This window comes from Chaetodon auriga, chromosome 15 (assembly GCF_051107435.1).
Source record: "Chaetodon auriga isolate fChaAug3 chromosome 15, fChaAug3.hap1, whole genome shotgun sequence".
In the NCBI taxonomy this organism is placed as follows: Eukaryota; Metazoa; Chordata; class Actinopteri; order Chaetodontiformes; family Chaetodontidae; genus Chaetodon; species Chaetodon auriga.
Genome location: NC_135088.1, coordinates 19694626 through 19717266, shown reverse-complemented (window position 1 = coordinate 19717266; position 22641 = coordinate 19694626). Strand labels below are relative to the sequence as shown.

Genomic DNA, 22641 nt, shown 5'->3' with positions numbered 1-22641 from the left:
GGTGTATTAAACACTGTTGTGCATGAAGCATTGGCACAATACTTCTTGTGTGACTGTGTGTGTTCAAGGTTTAAGGTCTGTGATGAAAAGCTTTTGTTTGTGGTTCCCTGAGAAGGCCAAGGGTAGCTCTATAAATGCCTTGCAGTCTGATTGTCTGAGATTTTTATTTTCCTCTGTGTGACACTTCAGTTGCACAAATTTACTGCAAAGTACCCACAACCTTATTGTTCAGTGCTTATGATATGTGTGTGTTTGTCCTTCAAGATAACACTTGACACATAGACATGCTCAACGTACCAAGTGGTCTCAAACCTTTTCAGGTCCTTGGAACTTCAGCAACACACAATTATTGTAAATGCCACTGCAGGAATAATCTGAAGGTAATACGGAGAAAATCAAAGCAATTCTGACAAACCTCAGAATGTATCAGTCTGATTCCTACAGGTCCTAAAGAGGCATCCTGGCCTGTTGTACTACCAGTGCTGTACATTGTCTGTGGCCTGACAGCCCAGCCAGGGTGAATGCGTGGAAACAGGAGCCAGAGGCCCAGACCTAGGGCACAGGATAGAGGGATTAAGCTCTGAGAGAGACAAAGTGTGTGTGCGAGCGAGAGACACTGACAATTCCACCAGATGGTATGCTGCATACCTCCATGTCAGAGTCCCCATTTCACTGCTCACTGACAGATTCCTGAGAGACCTGAGGCTCTGCAGTGAGACAGTCTGTGCCTGTGTGCACGTGCATGAATGTGTGTGGATCCCCTTTGAGTATGACAATGAGGAAACAATAAGCAAAATCCTGTCCTTTGCTCTTTCAGCCACTGTTTATACATATCACTGTTCCCTCCACTGTGAACGCCTTTTGAACACCAGGGGAGGTGGGCACACATAACAATTAACAAGACGTGCTCCCAGAGTCGACATTCATGCTGATTAAAGTACTCATCAGCTCAGGCACAGACCTAATTGGGTACCCAATAATCTGCAGGACGCAAGAGTAGGAAAACACAGACTGGCCAGCTGGTGTGTATACAGGAATGTTTGAGTGTAGAGAATGTTTGGGGGTGCTGTGTGTTGTTGCATGTGAGTCTGTATTTGTTCTGGGCTTGTGGCACTTTCAGATTTGATGAGCAGTGTACTGTATGGAGCCCGTGATGCTGTGCTTAAGGCGTGTGTCTTCTCTTAACAGCACTTCCTGGTGAATAAGATGGCAGAGCATTCGGCCGAAAGTGAACTACCTCAGCGACGTCTTGGTGTCAAGGAACAGCAAAATGGAGAGCTGACAGGTAAAAGCAAAAGACATCTAATATACAGCTGAGCAGCAGATCAAATCAATGCTTAAAGATACTTTTATATCAGTGCATGAGTGCTAAAATGCCTTTGAAATGAAGTGTTCATTATACTTGCATGAGATTTATTTAAAAGTGTTAATTCCTCTAATGGTTATTTGTGTGTGTGTTTGCAACACTCACGCTGTGCGGCTTGACTTAGAGCTGTCTGTGGATGAGACAACACAGAGGGACAGGGAGGAGCGTGAAACTGTGGTGCTATGGAAGAAACCTCTGCTCACACTGCACTACTTCTCTCTGGAACTGCTCGTCACCCTTAAAGAGTGGATATGGAGGTGAGACCAAGGATGGGATGCAACCTCCCCTCAAAACACAGCCCTGTTTCTGCAGCAATACACGAGAGGTGTTTTCTCTACTTTCCAATGACCGGCTGCATGTCATGAATGAATGCATTTGGTCAATGAAAGTTTACACTCAAAGAGTCCAAACTACAACAACAATTTAGTGAGACTAAAACACTTGATACATACAAGCAGTTTGGAGAAAATCAATATACATTTAATACATGTGTTCAAGTTGAAAAAAGGTGATGAAAGGCCAAGATTAAACTTTAGGCATAAAGTGCTGTGCATTTGGTCACAATTCTCTATAAACTTAGAATTCGTTATGACCAAGAAAGCATCATATCCAGTACATAATGACTTCAGTATGCATCATTCATGTGGTGATGCCACTGTCACACTGACAGCAGCAGTGTTTTTGTGATGTTAGTTTGATTTATAAAGGTGCTAGTGCTGCTTGTAAGTCTCAGGCAAAAAGAGGATGTGATGCTTGTGAAATAAAAAAAGAAGCCATCATACACTCTCCACACTGTCTCTCTCTCTCACACACACACTCACTAACACAAAACCAGACCGGAGGTGACCTTGATTGTGTCAGTGCTATCGCCCAGAAGGTCTTCTCTCTTATAGTTTAGTCTTCAGTCAGAGGCTTAATGGAACCTATAATGCAACACAAAAGAGACATTACAAGGTTTGCTTTTCTTTTTCTTTTTTTTCTCTCATTACTCCTCATCCTTACTGCCAGCAGACCAGGTCTTTCCACCTCACTGACTGACGTTACCTCACTCACAAAGCAACAGCATCAGACCAGACTATGTCAGAGTTTGCTGTGATGCCAAATTCTCCACACTGCTCCAAAATATGCCGTCAGTTACACCTAAAAATCTTTGTTGACACCGAGGGCCCAAAAGAAGGTCGAAGTGTACTCTCAGGGAGGCCGTTGCGGTTAAGTATGTAAGGACAACGTGTTTATTTTCTAAACTACAAGAGGATGTGGTGAACCACAAGCACCACGAGCAGTGTTCTGACTGAAAGAAGCTGCTGTTCGCCAACACTCAAAACACATGGTGTTGTAAATGCTGCAGGGGGGTACATGTGAACACATTACCACTTAGTCGAGGAGAGCACAGAGAGGTTTATCCTGTATGTTGATAGAAGTGGTTTGTAATTTATAGCATATGCACAGGGAGTCCTCTGGGCGACATACGTTTCAGCAGTGTGGCGCTACACTGGCTTTGCTCAAGATGTAAACAGGGACACTGGTGGCGAGACGGGGAGGACTGGGATGGTATGTACTGAAGTCATATGATTGAAATTAAACCAAATTCTGCATTCACACAAATTAAACAAATTATTTGGAAACATTAGAGACCAGTTTAAAGACATAAGCCAGTGAGAAAGCTAAGGAAAAGTTTTTCAGCGTGATACAGGTAACCTACAATGATATATGGAAATGTATATGGAGTGAAATAACTGACTGGCAGCAGCTCATACAGTAAGTAATTGCCTCCAACAGGCATAATTTTATGCACGACAGGGCGACATGTTCCTTCACTTTCCTCGGCCTGCACCTGAGGGGGGGGGGGAGTGGTCACGGTGCTCCTTTGTTGCATACCACGTCACTTTTGACATACCCAGCCGCCCAGGACACTGGTAAGTCAATTAACTTAATGAGATAGAGAAAGAAAAAAATGGAGTCAGCCATTTAGACTGTCTGAAGCGTATTACCGCTGGTAGCTCATGTTTTCTAACCACATGTAGCTGCATCCCAGGAGCGCACTTAGCCAACATACACTCCGACTGGGGTTAGCTTACATAGCAACAAACATCAGTTTCACAGTGCTGACATTAGCTGGCTAGCTTTTGCTTGGCAAGAAGAAGTCTTTGATTCAAAACTCTTAACTTAAAGTACATACTATAATTATTATCATTATTATTATCAGAAAAATGTAGCTTAAATATCAAAGTTAAGTAGTTTACTTTTTCTGCAGAAAAAATCCGCCTGTCAGTCATTTAACGGCTAAGCTAGCTATTTTTAGAACGCGACGTAACTCCATTGTTAGCTAACAGTCATACAGCTATGTAGTAATGTTAGCTTAGTAGTGTTAATTAAGTCTAAATCATACATAACCTTACAGTAGTTACACTAAATGTACTCCACCAGTGTCAGCGACTTTACCTTACGATAATAGTGAAATGAGTTGTGAGTTGTTTCACAACAGGTAGATAGTTAACTCTTTCTTCATTATTGAGAGGTCCAGTCCACAATTAAAAAAAGGCTCAAGTGTGTCAAGTTCAAGTTTGCAAGTTTTAGGTGTAAATCATGAATTTGTCTTCATCTGAATCCATTATCTCTTAAAATCGGCATAAGAGACAAACATTCAGCATCAGCATACAATCTGCAAACATGTTCATACGCTTCTCTCAACCATCAGCCATAAAGTGGCACTTTTACTCCTTGATTTATTTATGTACACATATCCACCTTACTGTGTGAATATGTACTTTTCTCAATACAGGTTAGCATGGTAGGTACTGTATCAAAGGATTACTTCTGCAGTATATGCAGTGTATCACTCACATGACTATTATTGTATTGAGAACGTGCTGCTCCTGTTGGTGACTGTAATTGCAGTGGCTTGACTAGTTTCCAGCAGATCCCCTGCAGTTGAAATGAAAATTACGTCCTCTCTCCACCAAAGATTTGCATCCTTTCCTCTCACTAATACTGCCTCATGCATGCTTCTAATGATTCCTCGTCTTTTTTCATCTGCCCTCACACTTTGACCTCCCTACTCACCATCTTACTCCCGGCCTTGAATACCATTCACCTCTGCCCCCTCACACTTGCATTCATCATTTCCCGCCTTCATTCTCTTCTTCTTCACCCAGGCTCTGGCAGCAAAGACAGACTGTGTTTGGCCTGCTGATCCTGCTTATCCTCCTCTCCATTGCCTACTGTATTGAAGGAACACACCAGAAGGTGACTGAATACTCTAAATATTGTCTAATATAGTACATTATAACCATACTTTGGCTGTTATGGAGGTTCAGCGCCTGAACTCCGTTCAAGTTCTCACCTTGTCAGGCTGGCAGAAACCATGAAGTCTGGGTCTTTCAAAAGAGGATATAATTCAGTCCATAACACTGAATGTTATACACATGTTTGGGGCCATTATGGCTCAGGAGGTAGAGCAGGTCTCTATTCATTGGAGGTGTCGTGCTTCTCCAAATCCACAATTCAATTTCATTTTCAATTGACATTTTTGTCAGCACTGACGGCTATGCCATTGTTAAAGTATTGAGTCCTGATTTGTAAAGATGAACAGTGTAATGTCTGAATGTACCACACAAAGGCCATGTGGTAAAATTAAAATATTTTTATTTCAAACAAACTGTTTAACACAAAAGCAAAAATAGAGTCACTAGATGGCAGAATGGTTCTGTACAGCAGCACACACACACACACACACACACACACACACACACACACAAACACACACACACACACACACACACAGCAGCTTGTCTGCTTGTGTGTGATGTGTAGCATAGCCCACTGTAGTTTAAACTGTAGTTTGTCATTGATCTATCTAATGGGACAAGCAAAATGTTGCAGGGGGGAAGCAGGAGTATATTCCAGTTCAGTTTCTCTGCCATCTCCAACTCTGACAGTGGCCATGTGTCAAGTTGAAAAGTGCAGCTGCTGGCTGCCGGTAAGCTATGCTGTGTCATCGTTGAAATGTTGTTTCTTCAATGATTCAGGCACACACCGGATTCACACAAGTAGGTGGGGAGGAAAAAATACTGAGACTGGTTATTCACCAGTCTTTTGATTTCAATGATTGAAATCGAAAGCTAATTTCGATTGATTTTCGACATTGAAAATCGACACCCCTGACATTAAACACCCCTACTATTCATCAAAGGGTTGGTGGTTTGATCCCTGGCTCTTCCTGCCCACAGGTTGAAATGCCCTTTAACAAGACACTCAACCGCTCAACGGTTTCTTCTTTGTTGAAAAGTTCTATTTAATGCAGCCCATTTACTCTTTATGTAGGTTCTACATAGTGATGTGTGATCAAGTCTGATTATAGTGCAACTGTCCCATATAGTTATCAACACAGAGAGTGGGAGAACACAAGAGTGCCTGTAAGAGTATACCTGCATGAACATCATCTCAAACAAGTGTGTACTTGTGGGAGTGTGCTTACATCACAATAGTTTATTCACTTCCCACAAAGCTCAGTTTTTACCTGCTAATCTCTTATGTCCACAGAGTACGCTCCTGAAGATATGAATGTCAACCACAGCAGACTATGCTATAGATCTTCCCTTTTCTTTTTTTTTTTTCCCCATTTTTTGTGTTTTTCCAGCAGTGACCTGCAGTATACTGAAACCCACTGCCATGAAACATTTTTTCACTGTTATAAGCAGACAGTCAGGAGTTGTGTAATCAGTAACTTCACGTAACAATTGCCCATGGCTGGCACTGCACTTCCCAGCATTCTGCCAGCAAAGAGAGAGTCGGTATGTGATGTTTTTGTTTTGCTTGGTTTCCTGGGAAATGAAGTCTTTGGTCAGAGCCCGCTCCCCCAATCCCCTCCACCCGTCAGTCCCCTCCCCTCTTCCCGTAATCTACACACTCCATGCTTCCTCCTGAAAACAACCTGCCTTGGCTCGGGGGAGGTGTAAACGGAGTGATAGATGGAGTGATAGTGGTATATGAACATGAGGAAGAGGACCATAGAGAGAGATAGAGAGATCTTGGCTTGCCTTACTTTACTAGTTGTGTAAGAGCTGGCTGCCATCAACAAGAATAATGGAGCTGTTCTTCTATCAGTGTGCTGAACACTCCTACCCTACGGCTCTGTCCTCTAAACTCAACAACACCCTCTGTCTCTATAAAGGTCTCTCTCCCACTCTCTTCCTCTTCCTCTCCCTCTCTTTCTCTACCACTCACTTGCCCTCTCCCACCCTTTTAAGTGCCCTCTGTTTTGCGCACTTTCACTCACGTACCTTCTTTCACTCTGTCTCTGTCTCTGTCTCTGTCCCTCCCCTCCTCTCTCTGTGCCCCCCCCCCCACCCCTTCTTGTTTTCCTCACATTCTGTGCATGTGTCTCTGCCATGTGGTTGACCGTCCCTCTCTCTGGCCTCTGCAGTATGTACGCTACATGGAGAAGAAGACGCTGTGGTGCGCCTACTGGGTCGGCTTGGGCATCCTCTCCTCGGTGGGTCTTGGCACCGGCCTGCACACTTTCCTCCTTTACCTGGTAAGAAAATGTTTTCTGTGACTCCACGACAAGTTGCCTGCCACTTTCACTCTGCAGTTATGCTCTTGTCTGCGCATGTTTATGACAGAGCTGAAACTCCAACAGTAGGTAATGGTGGTGCAGTGACGCAGGTCTCAAAAGGCTGTGTTGATGCTGCTGTTGGGTTGTTGCTAAGGCTTTAGTGAGAGTATTATTAAAAGCTTTTGGAGGCTCCTTATGCATGTGCACATGCATATGTGAGTGTGTTAGTATGGGTTTGTGCGTGCATGCATTTCAGAGTGGGGCGGAGATGAATAGGCGCTGTGGTAGCCGCACTGTTTTGACAGGCAGTTCAGGAACAATCGCACTCACTGACCCCTCTGACTGAGTGCACATGAGGATAAAAACTCTCTCCCTCCCCCTATCTGAGTTCTTTCTCTTTCCTTTCTCCCCGGTCTCCTGCTCCCCACTGTGTCGCTCACTCTCACTTTCTCTTACACTCCCTCCCCTTACTCGTTCTCCTTTTTATGTCTCTCCACTACTTACATTGCCCCTTTTACTCCCCCTTTCCTTCTCCTTCCTCTTTCTTTCTGTTTTTCCCCCAGCTCTGACTGGTCTTGCTCTGTTTTGAGCATGGGGAGGTGTTGGGTCTCTACTGCTGATCAGATCACGGTCCCAAAACATCTGCTTGTCTTCACTGCTCTGAGTCCATCTGTCATCAGGGAGACCACTGTTGCACTCGTGTGCCCTTGCCCAGTGGAGCTGAACTGGAAACTTTGAAGTGCGTGTCCTCCGTTCTGCTGTTTTTAAAAGCCAAACTCTGGCGCTCCAAATGTAATTTGAGAGTTTGTTCTGACTCTCTCAGTGGCTCAGCTCAGTTTTTCGGAAGGTTTTCAAGTGGGTTGTCACCATCTAGTGAGCGTGGCTGCTACTGCAGGTTTTAGTGTCATTGGGTTCATGAAAGAACTTGGTGCTCCTTGCTAGAGCTGTTGTCGTGCATTTTTTATAGAGTTTGACTGATATTGTTTTTAAAGGCCGATACTAGTGCAGATGTTTTTGGATTTAATCCACTAATACATGATGTTTTTATGTAGATATTCAAGCAAAATGTTTTTTTTGTCTTGTTTGTCTGAAAAATAGCATTTTTAAGCATTCTGTGATTCCCATTGAATGGACTCCTTGTAGGTGGTAAATGCCTCTGAGACTGCATTTAGACCATGAGACAGTGCTATAAACATTGAAACATTGCAGGCTTGTGCAGACTGACAGACGTGAACCTGTTGGCAGTCCAATTTGTCCACATCGGAATGAATTCTCTGGTCAGACATCCATATCAAATTTTAAGAAAGCAGTCTGTCGTCAGTGGAGATCATTTATTGCTTTGAAGATGAATGTCTTGCATTGGCTGGTATTCAAATTTTAATAAATATGTAGCCTAATATTGGTCTGGATTATTAGTCTAACCATATTTGTTTATATAAAGAACCCTGTCTGATCTAGTATTTGCTTCCTCTCTTTCTCGCTGTTAGCCTCAACCACAAGTAAGAAGCACAAATATGACCTCAGAGAATTATAATTATACATCATCTTTTCTGTAGAAAGGCTGTCTTAAAGAAGCCATTGAGATTCCCAAGTGATTTTATAGATTTCTGGGTCCTGACAGATATTTCTGATTTCTAGCAGTAAAAAAAGTTGAAGAATTTCTGTGGTAAGTGAACAGTGGTGAGTGCCAGCAGACATGTTGTCCTGTTTTGTGGAACTAGGACTAGGTCAGGGATTATAACTGGGTCAAATAACTTCAGAACACTTGCAAAGATGTCCTTTCACATTTACAAGTGTAACACTTGCAGCTTGACCATTCTGTCACTGCTTTCCTTCCTGTCCATAAGACGTAATACTGTGCTGGAAATTGGGCCTGGGTGTTAACCAGCTCTTGAATTTGATTTAGATCCATGTTAACATTTGGAAAGAACACCACCATAGTTTCACTGTAAGTGATATACAAGTGCACCAGTGAAAATACACAATACAATACACAGTGCGACAGTGAACTTTTATTGCGCAACTTTTCATCCCATCTACAAGTTGGTGAAACACTTTAAAGCATCTTCACTTCAGCAAACTGCCTGATTGTGAGCAGCTGAGTAAACCAGAGAGCAGAGCTCAAACAATCAGTTGACAAATCAATTACTTGATTGAGGGTTGGTTTTACAAAACGACACATGAAGACATCACCCTGGGCTCTGGAAAATTGTTAAGGACATTTTTTAATATTTTCTTACATTTTAGAGACCAAAGAGCTAATCTAGAAAAAAAATTGTAGAGGAATGCTTGATGAAAATCATTGTTACTTGCAGCAGCACCTGTTTATTCTGATAACAGAAATAGTCTAGATTGCATTCTGCTAAATAGTATTGTATATTAGAATAAAATCTATTGTGATAAGGCTCTGTTAGTAAATATAGCGCATAGAAATTAATTGCATTTACCAATATTAATTTGATTGCAAACAATTATTAATTAAAACGTTTGCAGCTGAGCCAGGTCATTACTATAAAGAGTCAGTAGAGGGCGCCAGTGGTCTTAAGATGTCAATAAACCAGGAAAATCAGACCACACTCACACTAGAATACTTTACAATGTTGTATGATCATATTGTTACCAAGTGTCAATCTTTTATTCACATAAAGGCTGCTGCTGAACATTCATATGTTCTCTCCCTGGCAAATAAAGATCTGGAAAACAAAAGTGAGTTTGAAAGGTTTGGACTTTTCAACAAAACAATGAAAAAAACAAAACCATAAAAGTACTAACTACCAACAAATGCATTTCATTGCACTCCTACTGACCTTACAAGAATACTAGCATGTTTAATAATCGTTAAGGTCCTCTGTAGCGCTGTTTTCACATGACATAACATGTGACTCTGTGTTGTCATGTGACTTCTCCTCCCTTCCCAGCAGTCGTTTTTCTGACTTCTTTAAAGGCCTTTGCTCCCTCATTGAAGCTAATTCTTTCTATTCCTCCAGTTACAGTAAATGTGTGGTCACATTTTTCTCTGCCGACGCACCATTGACTTAATTGAACTGGGCACTTTGAGAAGGTTTCTGTTTAACCTCTGTGAAATTGATATGACAATGTTTTACTGCTAATAGGGGTTCTGTTAGAAATAAATGACCACACATCACATATTGACGGCACACATCCTTAGTGGTTGGCAAGAAGCAGCAAACGTTTATATGAGAATATTGTAGAGTCACCAGCAGAGGGGGATGCAGACCCAGTAACATGCAAACCATCCCAGTCAATGAAACTAGAGCAGAAGTGGCAGCTCTCCTGTTCTCTGACATGGGCAATTGCTGCCCTGTGTCTCCTCTCTGTGTTTGCATCCCGCTGAGACTGTGGGAGATCATTGTACATGGACAGGACTGGTTATTGGAGAAAGATAAAACCCTGCAACTCAAGCGTACAGAAGAAAAAAAAGCACACTTCTTGGCACACCATCAAGTGTATTTTATCCAGCTGCTCTGAGGGAGGGGGTAGTGGGTGGGTGCTCATAATACAGACCATGAAAACAATAAAATCACGCAGGAACACAGGAGAGATCTCATTTCGGCAGGGTCTGCAGAGGCGAGGATCGGTACACACGCATGCACACGTACGCACACTGAAAGTCCTGCACCTGCGCATGTATCTGCCATAACGATTGTGAAGATCAAATTATGAGTGGGACCGGCTTTCATCCCCATTTAGGTTTTTAAGTATTTGTTTTCTAGTAACAACTAGTGTCACTGCCCTCCATAAATCCTCTTTTAACCGAGAAGGGGTTAGCGATGAGTGTGACTCTTGAAAGCTTGGGAATGCTGTAAATATTTTAGAAGAGAGCTCATCTGAGTCATCCACCATTAAATTACTTTCAGTAATGGCTGTTGCCATTAAGTCATTATGGGCAGCATGAAAATTGTTGTGCTCAACGTTAAATCAACAGCAACAAAGAATTAAAGTCATTATAATTGAAGCTGCGCACGTTGCTGTTTACATAATAGCAACGAGGGTAGTCTTTTTTTTTTTCTCCCTCTTGGGTTTGAGCTGTTTTATGAGCGAGAGGTGTACATGTTGTGTCTTTCTGGGAGCATGAATGTCAGTAGCCACTGGGGAAAAAACAACACCAATCCTATGGGATAATGAAAAAATCTAACCATGTTTGTAGCTTGTTTATGACTCTTGATTTACAGTCCCTTGTCTTTCAAAAAATAAACCAGTGGCTCAACTAAATAAAGCAACATCGTGTAGTTTTCTATATTCAGTTTTTTTTAGGATTGCTAAATTATGGGTTGCAGAGGAGGTTTGTGTAGAATATACAGATTTTCCCCAGCAAACCCCCTAAAATTAAGTTTTGGCTGTTGGCAATTACCAGGAGCACAGCTTTAATTAGCGCCAACTATCGCTGTAAGCGCTGCACAGGTCTGAGAGTGTGGCTTCCACACACTATCCCTGTATTGTCTTTTCCGTCACACTCACACACACACTGCTGCCCAAGTCCTTAAAGTTGTCCCGCTCATATGCCGTTATACAGTTAGGTGCAGTCCACCCACACATTCATAGTCTGACAAGAATATGTGGGTGAGAGAAACTCGGTCACAGCATGGCATGTATTGGACAAAGGACTAGTGTGTGTGTGTGTGTGTGTGTGTGTGTGTGTGTGTGTGTGTGTGTGTGTGTCAGTAACCTGACCATTGTCTTTTACGGTAACTAGTCTTGCTACAAATCCAAGAAGCAAACAATAGGGCACGTTCACGTTCACGTAGACAGAAACCTGGTTGCTTTGTGTGATTTGTGAGTCACGCACTCCAGCAGGTCTCTATGACCTGGACTAAATTTTCCACAACTCACGAGTGTTTGTTTTGTTTTTGTATGCCTTTTGTTTTTTGATCACTTGACAAGTGTTGATTAGAGAGATGTTTCTGAACTCCGAGTTGATAAGACTCCTCGGTGTCGGGCCTTTAGAAATTGACTGATGAGTGCGAACTTACTGCATATATCAACATTGCCAAGATATTGATTCAGAATTTCCCTGCCTTTGCCATACTTGCTTTGTGTGTCAAACATGACTCGATAGCACAATCTCTCCTCTGTTCACCAAGGAGTGAATTAATACCTTGCATGCGTGTTACCCAAAACATGAGTGACACATCAGGATCAAGTTCAGCAGTCCTTTGAAAAGCTGAAAAGCTACTCTTGACTCACCACTGGCTCGCAGTAACGGATCTCTCACTTTAACTTCACCATCTCTTAAATTTGGAGCCGTTAATTTTTAACTACATCTGTGTAGATAGTGTGTCAGAACTTATCGCTTGGGTTTGATCCTCCTACTACTGAACAGGCAGTATTACTTACATACCATAAAGATACGTTGGGTGGGAATTTTACACTAGTAAGTAATGCTTCTGCAGCTGCTTGTGAGGGAAATTATCTAACTTTGGGTATAAATATGAAATGCCACAAAAAGGCCTTTACTTCCTTTGGCAATGAAAAGAAAAGACAAAAAACCAAACAGCATATTTGCTTTCATCTATGATTTTAAAGTAATTGATTTTCTTCCACATGAGGTTGGAGACATGGATCTGCCCAAACGTCTTGTGACTTTACCAAACTCCTTTAAAGATGAATACCAGAGAGATGTGTAAATGGGGGATTTGTCTCTCTCTGTGTGTGTGTGTGTGTGTGTGTGTGTGTGTGTTGTTTGTAATGGCTTCTCAATCTTAACTGTCACACTCCAGCCATCCAAGGCATGCGTCTGTCTGTCTGTGTCTTGAAGGCCCCAGGAGTCCTGTTAATACCAAGTACAATAACCAATCGCTCTGAAGACACACACACACACACACACACACACACACACACACACACACACACACAGAGCCCACAGGAAGCCAATTCCGAGCCAAAGTGGGCTTAGTGTGTAGCCAGTCTGGAATGGCACCAACAACCTTGCCAGAACAAGCCAAACCTGACCAGACCAAACCAGAGCGCCTCTGGCAGACTGCAGATGTTTAACTTATTTGAAGTAAAGTTTTGTTATTAAATTCTAACATTAAGGTCACCCCATCCTTTTCAATGGCCCTTCACACAATCGAACACCCTGGGGGGGTCTGTGTAGCAGTTGCTGCATCAGCCTTCTTTTTATCCTGATGGACTTTCCGTGGTTAACAACATTTTGTTTCCCTGTTGTAGTGTAAGTTGCAAAAAATAAACACACTCAAAGAAAGAATGTACATTCATTGTGCTTTTGATGTAATTCATCCAAAGCATCATCAAACTTAGACAGCGTAAGATGCATCAGCGTATGTACTTTATGTTTTAAATTTTTCAGTTTTTACAGATTTTTACAATTGTTTTTATTGTGATGAGGGTGCAACAAAGGATTATTTCTGTTTTTGGTTTATCTACTGATTATTTTCTGGAGCTATAAAATGTGAGAAAATTGTGATGATGAAGGTGATGTCTTCAAATTGCTTACTTTGTCCAACAGTCTAAAACACAGAAATGTTCAATTTACTGTCACGTAAGTCAAAAAAAGCAGTACAAATCCTCACAGCTGAGAACCTGGAACCAGAGAACACTGGGCGTTCTTACTGGAAAAACACTAGACTTAAATGATTAATCGATTATCAAAGTAGTTGCCATTTAATTGAATTGATCAGATTGTTTCAGCTCTGATTGTGATGATTTACAACAACAAAAAAAATGAAAGTAGAGCATGCAAATATAGTTTTCGCATTATGTGTAAATTATGATTTGGAAAAAAGTTAATTCTTTTAATGTGTACAATCAGAATGAATTTTTTATACATATTATCTATGTTTTGTGCACATATTATGTAACTCAAAATTAAGTACTGAGCATGATTATTTCACTGCTTGTCGTGTTTTTAGACACACAAAGTACTTCGGAAAATAATTTTGGGTCAAATTCAGAAGTTTTTTCATTTGCCACATTTGAACTGGTATTTTCCTGGTCAGCCGAGGTTAGCAGAAAACAATATTATGAAGTGGTTGTGATTCGTGATAAAACATATTTTAGCAACAAAGGAAGCACCCAATAGTGATAATTAGAAATAATTTGTGAAAGATTCAAATGTACGCCCTACTCAGTTAAGTTGTTGCAAACACATCATATTTACAGTTTTCCTTTTGAAATGTGTTGTGCACAGTGTGAGGTTATTTAAGTTGCCATTGTAAGTTCCTGAATTTGTACATTAAATTTAAAGTCAGTTTCAAATCATTTGAATTGAAATGAAAGTGTTGTCTTTCGGGTGTATAATCTATCACTCTGTGGGGGGTCAGAATGTGTGTCTGTGTGCTAGTCAGAGAGAGGTTTCCGAACATGAAGTCATATGGTGAAACCACATGGATAAATCACTGGGACCAGCCCCTCAAACCTCCAGCATCTCACTGTGTATGTGTGTGCTTACCACCCACTTCCAAACACCCCCTGCCCCTCCTGTCTGTCTCTGCTCCATCACTGGCCTCAGTCCAGCATTCTGTTACCTCCCTCAGAGATGCCGACCAGGGCTTCTTCATAACGAACTAACCTCTAATGTTTGTCCTGCTTTGCCTCCAGCAGTCTCCCACTGTAAGAAGCGGTTAACAGGTTATGCTAGCCGGACCGTGTCTAATGTGCTTAAATGGTCCTTGACAACCACAGCGACCTGTTAATGACTGGACCATCCTGTGGTGGTGGTCACTGAGAACTGGTCAGGTTATGGTCACCCATTAAAGTCTGGTTTGGGGCTTCGTAAGCAACTGCATTTGCCACCATAAACTAACAAGAGGAGTCCACCCCATGAATGGTGGCTGGGATGATTATGGGCCAGTAAGATCTCATGATTAAAAACAATACATTAGGGGTCATGTAATTTTGAATTTCCCTTTATAATTTGTATCTCTTTGATCTTTGGTCATTTAAAATATAGCTCAGTACAAGGCGTGCAAAGGCGAATTTCAGTGGTTTTTAAAATGTATTTATAGCCTGCAGACGGCTGACACTTTGAATGTAACTGTTGTGTGCTACTGCTTCCTAAAGGAATGTATTGGTTTTTGAAAGGGATGTGATACGAAATGAAACTTTATCTTGAGTGTATTCACTCCACTGCATCATTTCCGCACACAGAGTGAAACAGTAGTTATAATTTAAAATGTAAAAAGCCCCCTTCTTGCACAGGCTGCATTGCAATTCAAGTCATCACGCCTACACTGGTATATTAAGCTATGAGTATGTGTGTCTGCTGAACTAATGCAAATGTCACTGTCAGTGTAACACACATATATATCAAGTGTTTAACAATTCAAGACTACTGTCTGTGGTGCTGGACCCCATGGGCCAGAGAAGGTGGTCGGTAGTGTGTGTCAGTAGATCATCTCAGCGGTAACTGTTGGCCAACCAGCTTTCACATCCTCCTTCAGTGGGCACACTGACGCACACTGTGTTCTCGCTATGGCAGTGAGAGGAAGCTCCTTTCCGTTCATGTGCTTTAGCAACTGCTCTGCTCATAATCCAGTCCCTGTCACTTGTCCAGGATAGAGGTGACAATTAACTACACAAGCTCCTCAAATTTGATTGGCTGTACAGATCGCTACAAATTAGAAAATGTAATCCCACAACTGTCTTTCTAGACTCGTCTTTGATATTTTGTAACAGGGCTGATACAGAACTGCTTGGGCTAACTCAGATAATGAATAGGAGCACTAACTCCAAACAAACAAAAGTTATGTAGTTATTCAGTATTGCTTATCAAAATGCAATATGTGTTGACTGCATTTCCTTCCCCATAAAGCATATGCAAATCCAATCCAATATATTAACTCCTGCATTGTTTAACTCAGTGATAGTCAACTGGGCTGAGAGCATATTAATGAATTTGAAAAATCCATGTATGTAGATTGTTGATTAGCTTGCCAACCCCTTGCCAAAGAGTTCAGAGTCCATTCTACTGAATCAGATTATTATAATATTATAAGTGGACAAAATGAAAATGCAATTTTATAACAACTTAAAAATGAAAACAGCATTTGACATTTCATTTGCATAGCCTGCTCTCAAGGGAACCAGTGTCCCCAGTCTGTTGCGCTTATATTTACATTTGCATCATGTTGTGAAGTGGACAAAATTCAAATGAAAATGTTGTCAGTCCCTCTAATCAAGGCAGTTCTTCCAAATGCCCTAGAGAAATAAATCCAGTCTGAATAGGGATTTAAATGAAATTTTGACTTAAGTTTAATGTTTGGGACTATTCCTTTAACCATCTCACATTGGTAATCGTACTTTGACTGTTTGACAGTAGTGCTTTGACCGTGTGCTCTCATTAACATGTGCTCTGCACACATGCAGATTCCACACTGTGTGTGTCTCCTCAGAGTCTATGTGGAAGCACTCATATCCAGGAGTGGGGATCCCATTCGTTTTGGAGGCCAGGCGTTGGTTTCTGCAGGTCGCCACAGGAATGCCAGCAATGTTGCCTCCATTGTGGATCCCATAGGGTCAGAGAGAGGAACTTTGTGCCTCTTTCAGTTCTGATGTGTATTTTAGTGGCTGCAAACATCATCAGCATCAGGCAAATCTCAAAGTAGACACAGTTAGGAAGTGGAATAGTTCTTTCAGCATACACATGTAAACCCTCACCACTACCTTGTTTATAGTAAACAGTGTATAAGGTGGAACAATAGTTTCTCTCAGGCAGAATAATTATATTTCTTCCATTTATCATCAACTGTGCCTTCCTACGATATGAAATGTGTCCCACTTTGCGTGTGTGTCACCAAGTTAGAAACGAAATGAGACAGACAGCCGCTACCTGGATGTTGGGGGCAGGGTTGTAGATTTGGTGAGTCACCTGGACAACGTGAGATGACTGGGCTTTTGTGTAAGGTGAGAAGCAGTGACACAGCATTAGCGAGAGAGCGAGAGAGAGCAGGTACTCCGAGTCACGCAACACTCTCTGTTGGCAGCCTGTCTGTGTGTGTTTGGTAAACACACATTACCTGAGATAGAGTTGGAATGTGTGAGCAAGAGGAATATAGTCTTTCTCAGTGACACAAACATTCTGCTTGAGGAGTCTGTCTGTGTGCATGCGCGTGCGTGCGTGTGTGTGTGTCAGGACAGTGTGATCCCACTGGAGAGTCAGTGGGGAGGATGTGAGGCTTTGGAGCATCCAGTCTGATGGGGTCAGTGCTGGGAGTTTCTTGACTTCTTCCTCTGGGTCACTTAAAATTTTCCTATTCTTCTATTGCTTTTGTAAGAAAACAAGTGTGCGAGCATCAGATGTTTTTCTCTTTAAGTCTTGGGAGTGATATTTGCAGATTAAAAATGAATATGTGACCGTGCCTGCTTGCTACTACCTTGTGTATAGAAACTGAGCTGTGTCATCTGAAGGGAGTGCACTGTTCCTAGAGAAGACAGAGCTGTTTCCTGTTGTCTCATACGCCACTGTCCTACCCTCCCACGTCCTGTCCTGTCCTGCCTTGTCCCATACAGCTCCGGAAGTTCCAGCCCCACCCCAGGTTTGCCAGATTTGCTTTGGCGCTGCATTGCGTAATGCCAAACTGCCCCCGTGCGTCACTGGGAGCACCCTTCTACACACACATACGCATGAGTGTAAACACATGGAATAGACCGAGAACACAGGGGCCGCTTACATCGGCCCACTCCATGGACCTGCCTTTATTTGCAGGGATCACACTAGTGTTACTGACTTGTTTGATCATCTCTGTCATTTCAGACCCATCATTGTTCCGTGTGTAACATGCGTCCTTACAGAGGAAATGCAAAGTTACATGACCTTGTCTTCCTGACTGGATCCTGTTAGGTATAAAACTTAATCAAACATTGTGCACTCAGACGATGTTATCAACCATATTGTCATAATGAGTCAGTGCAGAATGACCAACGGCCGTTTGTACAAATAGTTTCCTTGTTCCTCTCAGACAGCAATCTGTGATAACTGAGTTTATGTGGCAGGAATAACAGTTTTCACAGGATTTGTTGTAGTTTTTGTACCCTTTTCTGCTCAGCAAGCCAGCACTCTCATTTTGACCTTTACCATGACCTAAATAGCAAATTAAATTACTCATGAAAACAGGTGTTACATTAAATTACCCTTCAAACCAGTGTGTTAAATGAAATTCAACCATTTAATGATACATTATTTATACTCTTTTGTGTGGACACAATAGAATCTGAAATTGTTCATGTTTAAAATAATAGAGATGCAATTAGAGGAAGGAGACTTCAAATGACCAATGCTGGTACTCTGGAAATAGAGATTTCACCTTTTGATATGTTCATTTTAGTATTTCTGTGTTATTAAGTTTAATTGTGATTGAGTGTGTGGCCTTAGGAGTCTTTCTACTCAGCCGTGGATACTGGCATGACTTGTTCAGGGTTTGCTGAGTCAAGAACACAAAGTCTGCACCTCAGTAGACTTTGACCATGCACCAGAAGTCCAACCTGCACCTCACTGGAGGCCTAATTGAGACAAATGAATAAATAATAGCCAAAAACGTAAACCAGACTGGCCCTTATCAAAGACAGTGAGTCCTTGAGCATTAAGTATTCTTACAGGAACAATGTGAATAAATTATTTCTGAAGAGCTGCTTCTTTTTCTGCTACTTCTTTTTCCTCATTATTATTGCTTTCCTAGGAGCACATGTATATGGCATACGGCTACACTCGGTTGTGTGTGTGTGTGTGTGTGTGTGTGTGTGTGTGTGTGTGTGTGTGTGTGTGTGTGTGTGTTTTTGTTTCCACCTTTGATTGTTTTCACCCACCACCCTTTACCTGTTGCATTTTGACTCTCTTATATATTTTGAAACAGCATGAAGCAGACTTTTGCATATTGCCCCATCTTAATCATAGTTATGTGTTTCTCTCCATTTCCTAATGGCATTTTTCACTCCTACAGAAAGGAAAGCAGAAGTGACTCTGAAAGCTTATAGTGAAAAGCAGATCAAGAGTTCCACTGCTGTAGGAGCTACAGGAGACACAGCCTTAGATACTAGTCCACAAATTGCCATCTTCCAGTTATCAATCATTATTTGACTCACAGCTGTCCCTTCCTCCATATGCTAATAGCGAAGGGGTCTTCCTCTGACTCAGAACTGGTTCCAACAGGTGGACTCACTCCAACTCTGTTTCTTACTCCTCTCGTTTTCTCTTCATCTTTGTCTCTCTCTGCCTCTCTTTGTTTCTCTATTTCTCAGGGACCACACATAGCATCAGTGACCTTGGCAGCCTATGAATGTGGCTCAGTGGATTTCCCCGAGCCACCCTATCCAGACCAAATAGTCTGTCCCCAACAGGAAGTACCAGCACCAGGCTCTGATGCTGAGCAGGTGGGCATGGAGGCTGCGCGAGCAGACGGGGCGATGGGATCGGTAGCCATCCAGGGAAGCATCTCTCTCTGGACCATCATCTCCAAAGTCCGCCTGGAAGCTTGTATGTGGGTGAGTCCCTGTTACACACTAGCAATGCATGCTGTAGACTGAAACAGCTACAGAACAGGCAGTCTACACAGAGTTAAGCTTTTATATATATTTGTCATGGCTCAGTTTTGGTCGCAGTTTGCAGTGACCTTGCACATTCACCACAGCTTTGACCAATAATCAGAGTGTGTGCTTTGAAATATTGTTACTGTCAGGTGAAAACTTTATATCTCCCAAATGGCAGTTTCTTGGGAGCTAGGAAAACCGTATTGTTTTCAGACTGACCACCATGCATTTTTAAATGTATTCAGTTATTTTCGAAAGATGCCTTTAAATAGACGGTGCTAGAAACATAACAATGACCAAAGATTGAAGGGGCAGGGCCAAACTATACATGCCAAGGACTCCAAATTAAATGCACAAATCAGACCATGATTAACATGCAGTTCATGCTGTGGTACGAGAACAATGTCTGTCAACATTTTGACACAAGGAACTGTTTGCATCTTTTAGATCTCTTGGCGAACCATGTGAAAGACTCTGTGGCTCTTGCTCACTAATTCTAGAATGACTGTCACATGACTAGAATGACTGTCACATGTGGCTATTGATTACTTACTCAGGCTCAGTCGGCTCAAGATAGAAATGGTACAAATTTGCATACACACTGTGGGTGCAAATGTGTTCAGTGACAACTCATTTGCTTGGAAAACCCCAGCTTCATACCGTGAATTTCCCCCATGCAGTGTCGGTGGTTTCACACCTCTAACCAGCCTTGTGGCTGCTGAGAAAGATGAAATATTTTCAATCTATGATCTGTTTTATCGCTTTGTAGTAGAAATACATATAAAAATAACATTCTAATATTTATAATGTCAGGTTCTTTGTAAAGCTTGGCCTGAGGCAAGGAGCAGCCTTCTACCTGCGGGCCTACCATCGGGCCTCTGGAGGTTTATCAATGACTCACAGAAGTGTCAGAATTACCATGAAACTGCTAGTGCTGCTGTCATATGCTCATACAGGGCACAGAAATACAAGAACAGATATGTGCCACAATGATATAGAAGTCACATTCTTTTATGGACTTCTTTGTAACTGCAATATTTTTTTTATGTCCACTGTTATCTGCAGTTTCCTTGTTTTGTTTTTTTATCACGAGAAAGGCAGAACTGCTGAATATCGAGAAAAGAGAACTTGGTCAGTTACATATGACATGAGTTTTATCATTCTTTGTTATCTGTTTCCCTGTTCTGTGCTGTGTAGAAGGGGTTGTGGTGTCAGTGAGGGGGAACTTCTTCATTACTGGGAGCTCCACAGGAACCAGGCAGGGTTTCTACAACCTGCTTTCTACTGTTATTGGCCTTCAGGCTTCCTTACTGTTTATAATACATTAACTTCACACACACATATACTTTTGTTGTGATTTGTGGCTATCTTAACAAATTGAATTGAACACACTTCTGAATGAAAAATAGGAAACATTCACAATATACATGTAGTAAAACCTTTTAAGGTTTTGATTTAATTGATAACGAGCCCTTACACACACACATTTTCACTACAGTAAGTTGCTTTTATTGGTGATATTCATTCACGATCTTTTAACCCTAAAATTAACCATTTTCTTTACATGTTTAAGTAAATACTAATATTAAGCTAATATCAAAAATGATACTTTAATAAATGATGCTGTGATACTGTGATCCTCACATTTTACCTCTTCCAATAGCTTCATTTCATTATATGAGATACACCCCCCATCTTAGAGTCTGGAGTCAAATTTTCTGTAAGCCAAACTGCACCCATCCCAGCAGCAGAACCATGCTTGGAGGTGTGATAATGTGTGTGTGTGTGTGTGTGTGTGTGTGTGTGTGTGTGTGTGTGTGTGTGTGTGTGTGTGTGCGCGCACGACGCCACCCAATCCCCTTGGATTCATCACCACACCCCTCTAACCTCAGCCTGGCATGGCCTCGGCTGAGGCTTGTCAGCTCTACAGTTGGAAACACCTGTTGTGCCCACGGTTTCAAAGCACCAACGCCAGCATTCCCCCTCCTCCTGCCAGCCTGTCATCTTCTGGATACACTGGTGACATGAGACGAGAGACATTGCCCTCCCCACCACCACTAGCACTACCTCTCTCCTTTCTCTTTCCTCCTTTCTCTTTGTCTCTTTTTACTCCCTCTTGAAGCCTCTCTGTCCACTACTGCAGCTCCCCTTAAGTGCTCCACTTCAAACACCACCACTGTGCAGGTGGACGTATTTCACTGCCCCCTACAAAAAACACACACACAGGCGCATGCACGCTCACAAACAGAGGCCGAGCTTTTGAATGGAGCAGCTGCCAGGGAGATTAGGGCACGTCTCCATTATGAGAAAAAACTGGCAGATTTCATCAAAGACTGCAGTGTTAACAAGAGAACAGGGTGTCCAGATTAAAGATGCAGTCTGCCAGGTTTTGGCATAGCCCCACCTCCTGAGAATGATTGTTTGGGCTTGTTGTTGCTGCCATGGTTGCTAACTACTCACTAATCATCTTCTGGCTCAGCCATTCAGCTATATACAAGTAATGTGGCTGCGATTACTTAGTTATGGTCGCCTGTGTGAGAGATTGAAGCTGTGATTTGGTTTTTGTTCCACCTAAAGAACTGAATTTCAGTTCAGAAAGTTCAAGAGCTTGATTTTTTTTTCATTGCTGTGGAGTGTATGATGTCTGGGATGTGTTCAGACTTGAAATCATCTATATGCCATCTGTAATTGTTACTTACACTAACTGTATCCTTAGCATCTTCTCTCATTCCCCCTGCACCCCTACTCTCCCCCTATGCCTGGAAACATTAAAGTAATGAGCTGTGAGCAACTCCAAAAACACTGCATTTCTTGGCGGCTGTTTTCATTGTGTTAATTAAGTCTGTAGCCCTCACCCCCTCACCCCTCACTCCCCCCCGTCCTCATGTTTTGGCGGTATGAACTTGGTGAACCGACCAAGTGCTGAGGATTTATTTCCCTCAAATCACTTCCGCTTTCTTCCTGTTAAGCTCCCCTCAATCACCCAGGCTCCACTGCTTTATAGCTACAAGCTCCTTTTGGCTGTTAGATATCGATATCTTGGTTCCTGTAGAGCCTCTGGGCTTGTTAGCACTTCTTAAATTTTCCAGAAGCACTGCATTCCACATGTCCAAAATAGATTGGAGAGCAGTTAGCAGTGCAGTGTGTTGATATGCTGTTTAGAGGTGACATCTGGTTTTTCACCTTCCCTGGACCTGTGTTTTATGTATCCATGATC

At 42.1% G+C, this 22641-nt stretch overlaps 1 protein-coding gene across 2 annotated transcripts in view; it reads left to right on the top strand.

Annotated features, from left to right (window-relative positions):
* Positions 1–22641, top strand: part of LOC143332654 (vacuole membrane protein 1-like) — a 57257-nt gene that overhangs the window by 667 nt on the left and 33949 nt on the right. The window contains exons 2-6 of one of the 2 annotated variants that reach the window (XM_076750349.1): positions 1189–1285; positions 1491–1623; positions 4522–4612; positions 6792–6902; positions 19137–19379. In XM_076750349.1, the coding sequence (XP_076606464.1) occupies positions 1207–1285; positions 1491–1623; positions 4522–4612; positions 6792–6902; positions 19137–19379 (657 nt within the window). In that variant the 5' untranslated portion in view covers positions 1189–1206. Of the gene's footprint in view, positions 1–1188; positions 1286–1490; positions 1624–4521; positions 4613–6791; positions 6903–19136; positions 19380–22641 lie in introns of those variants that run through there. The other variant, XM_076750350.1, reaches the window with a different exon arrangement.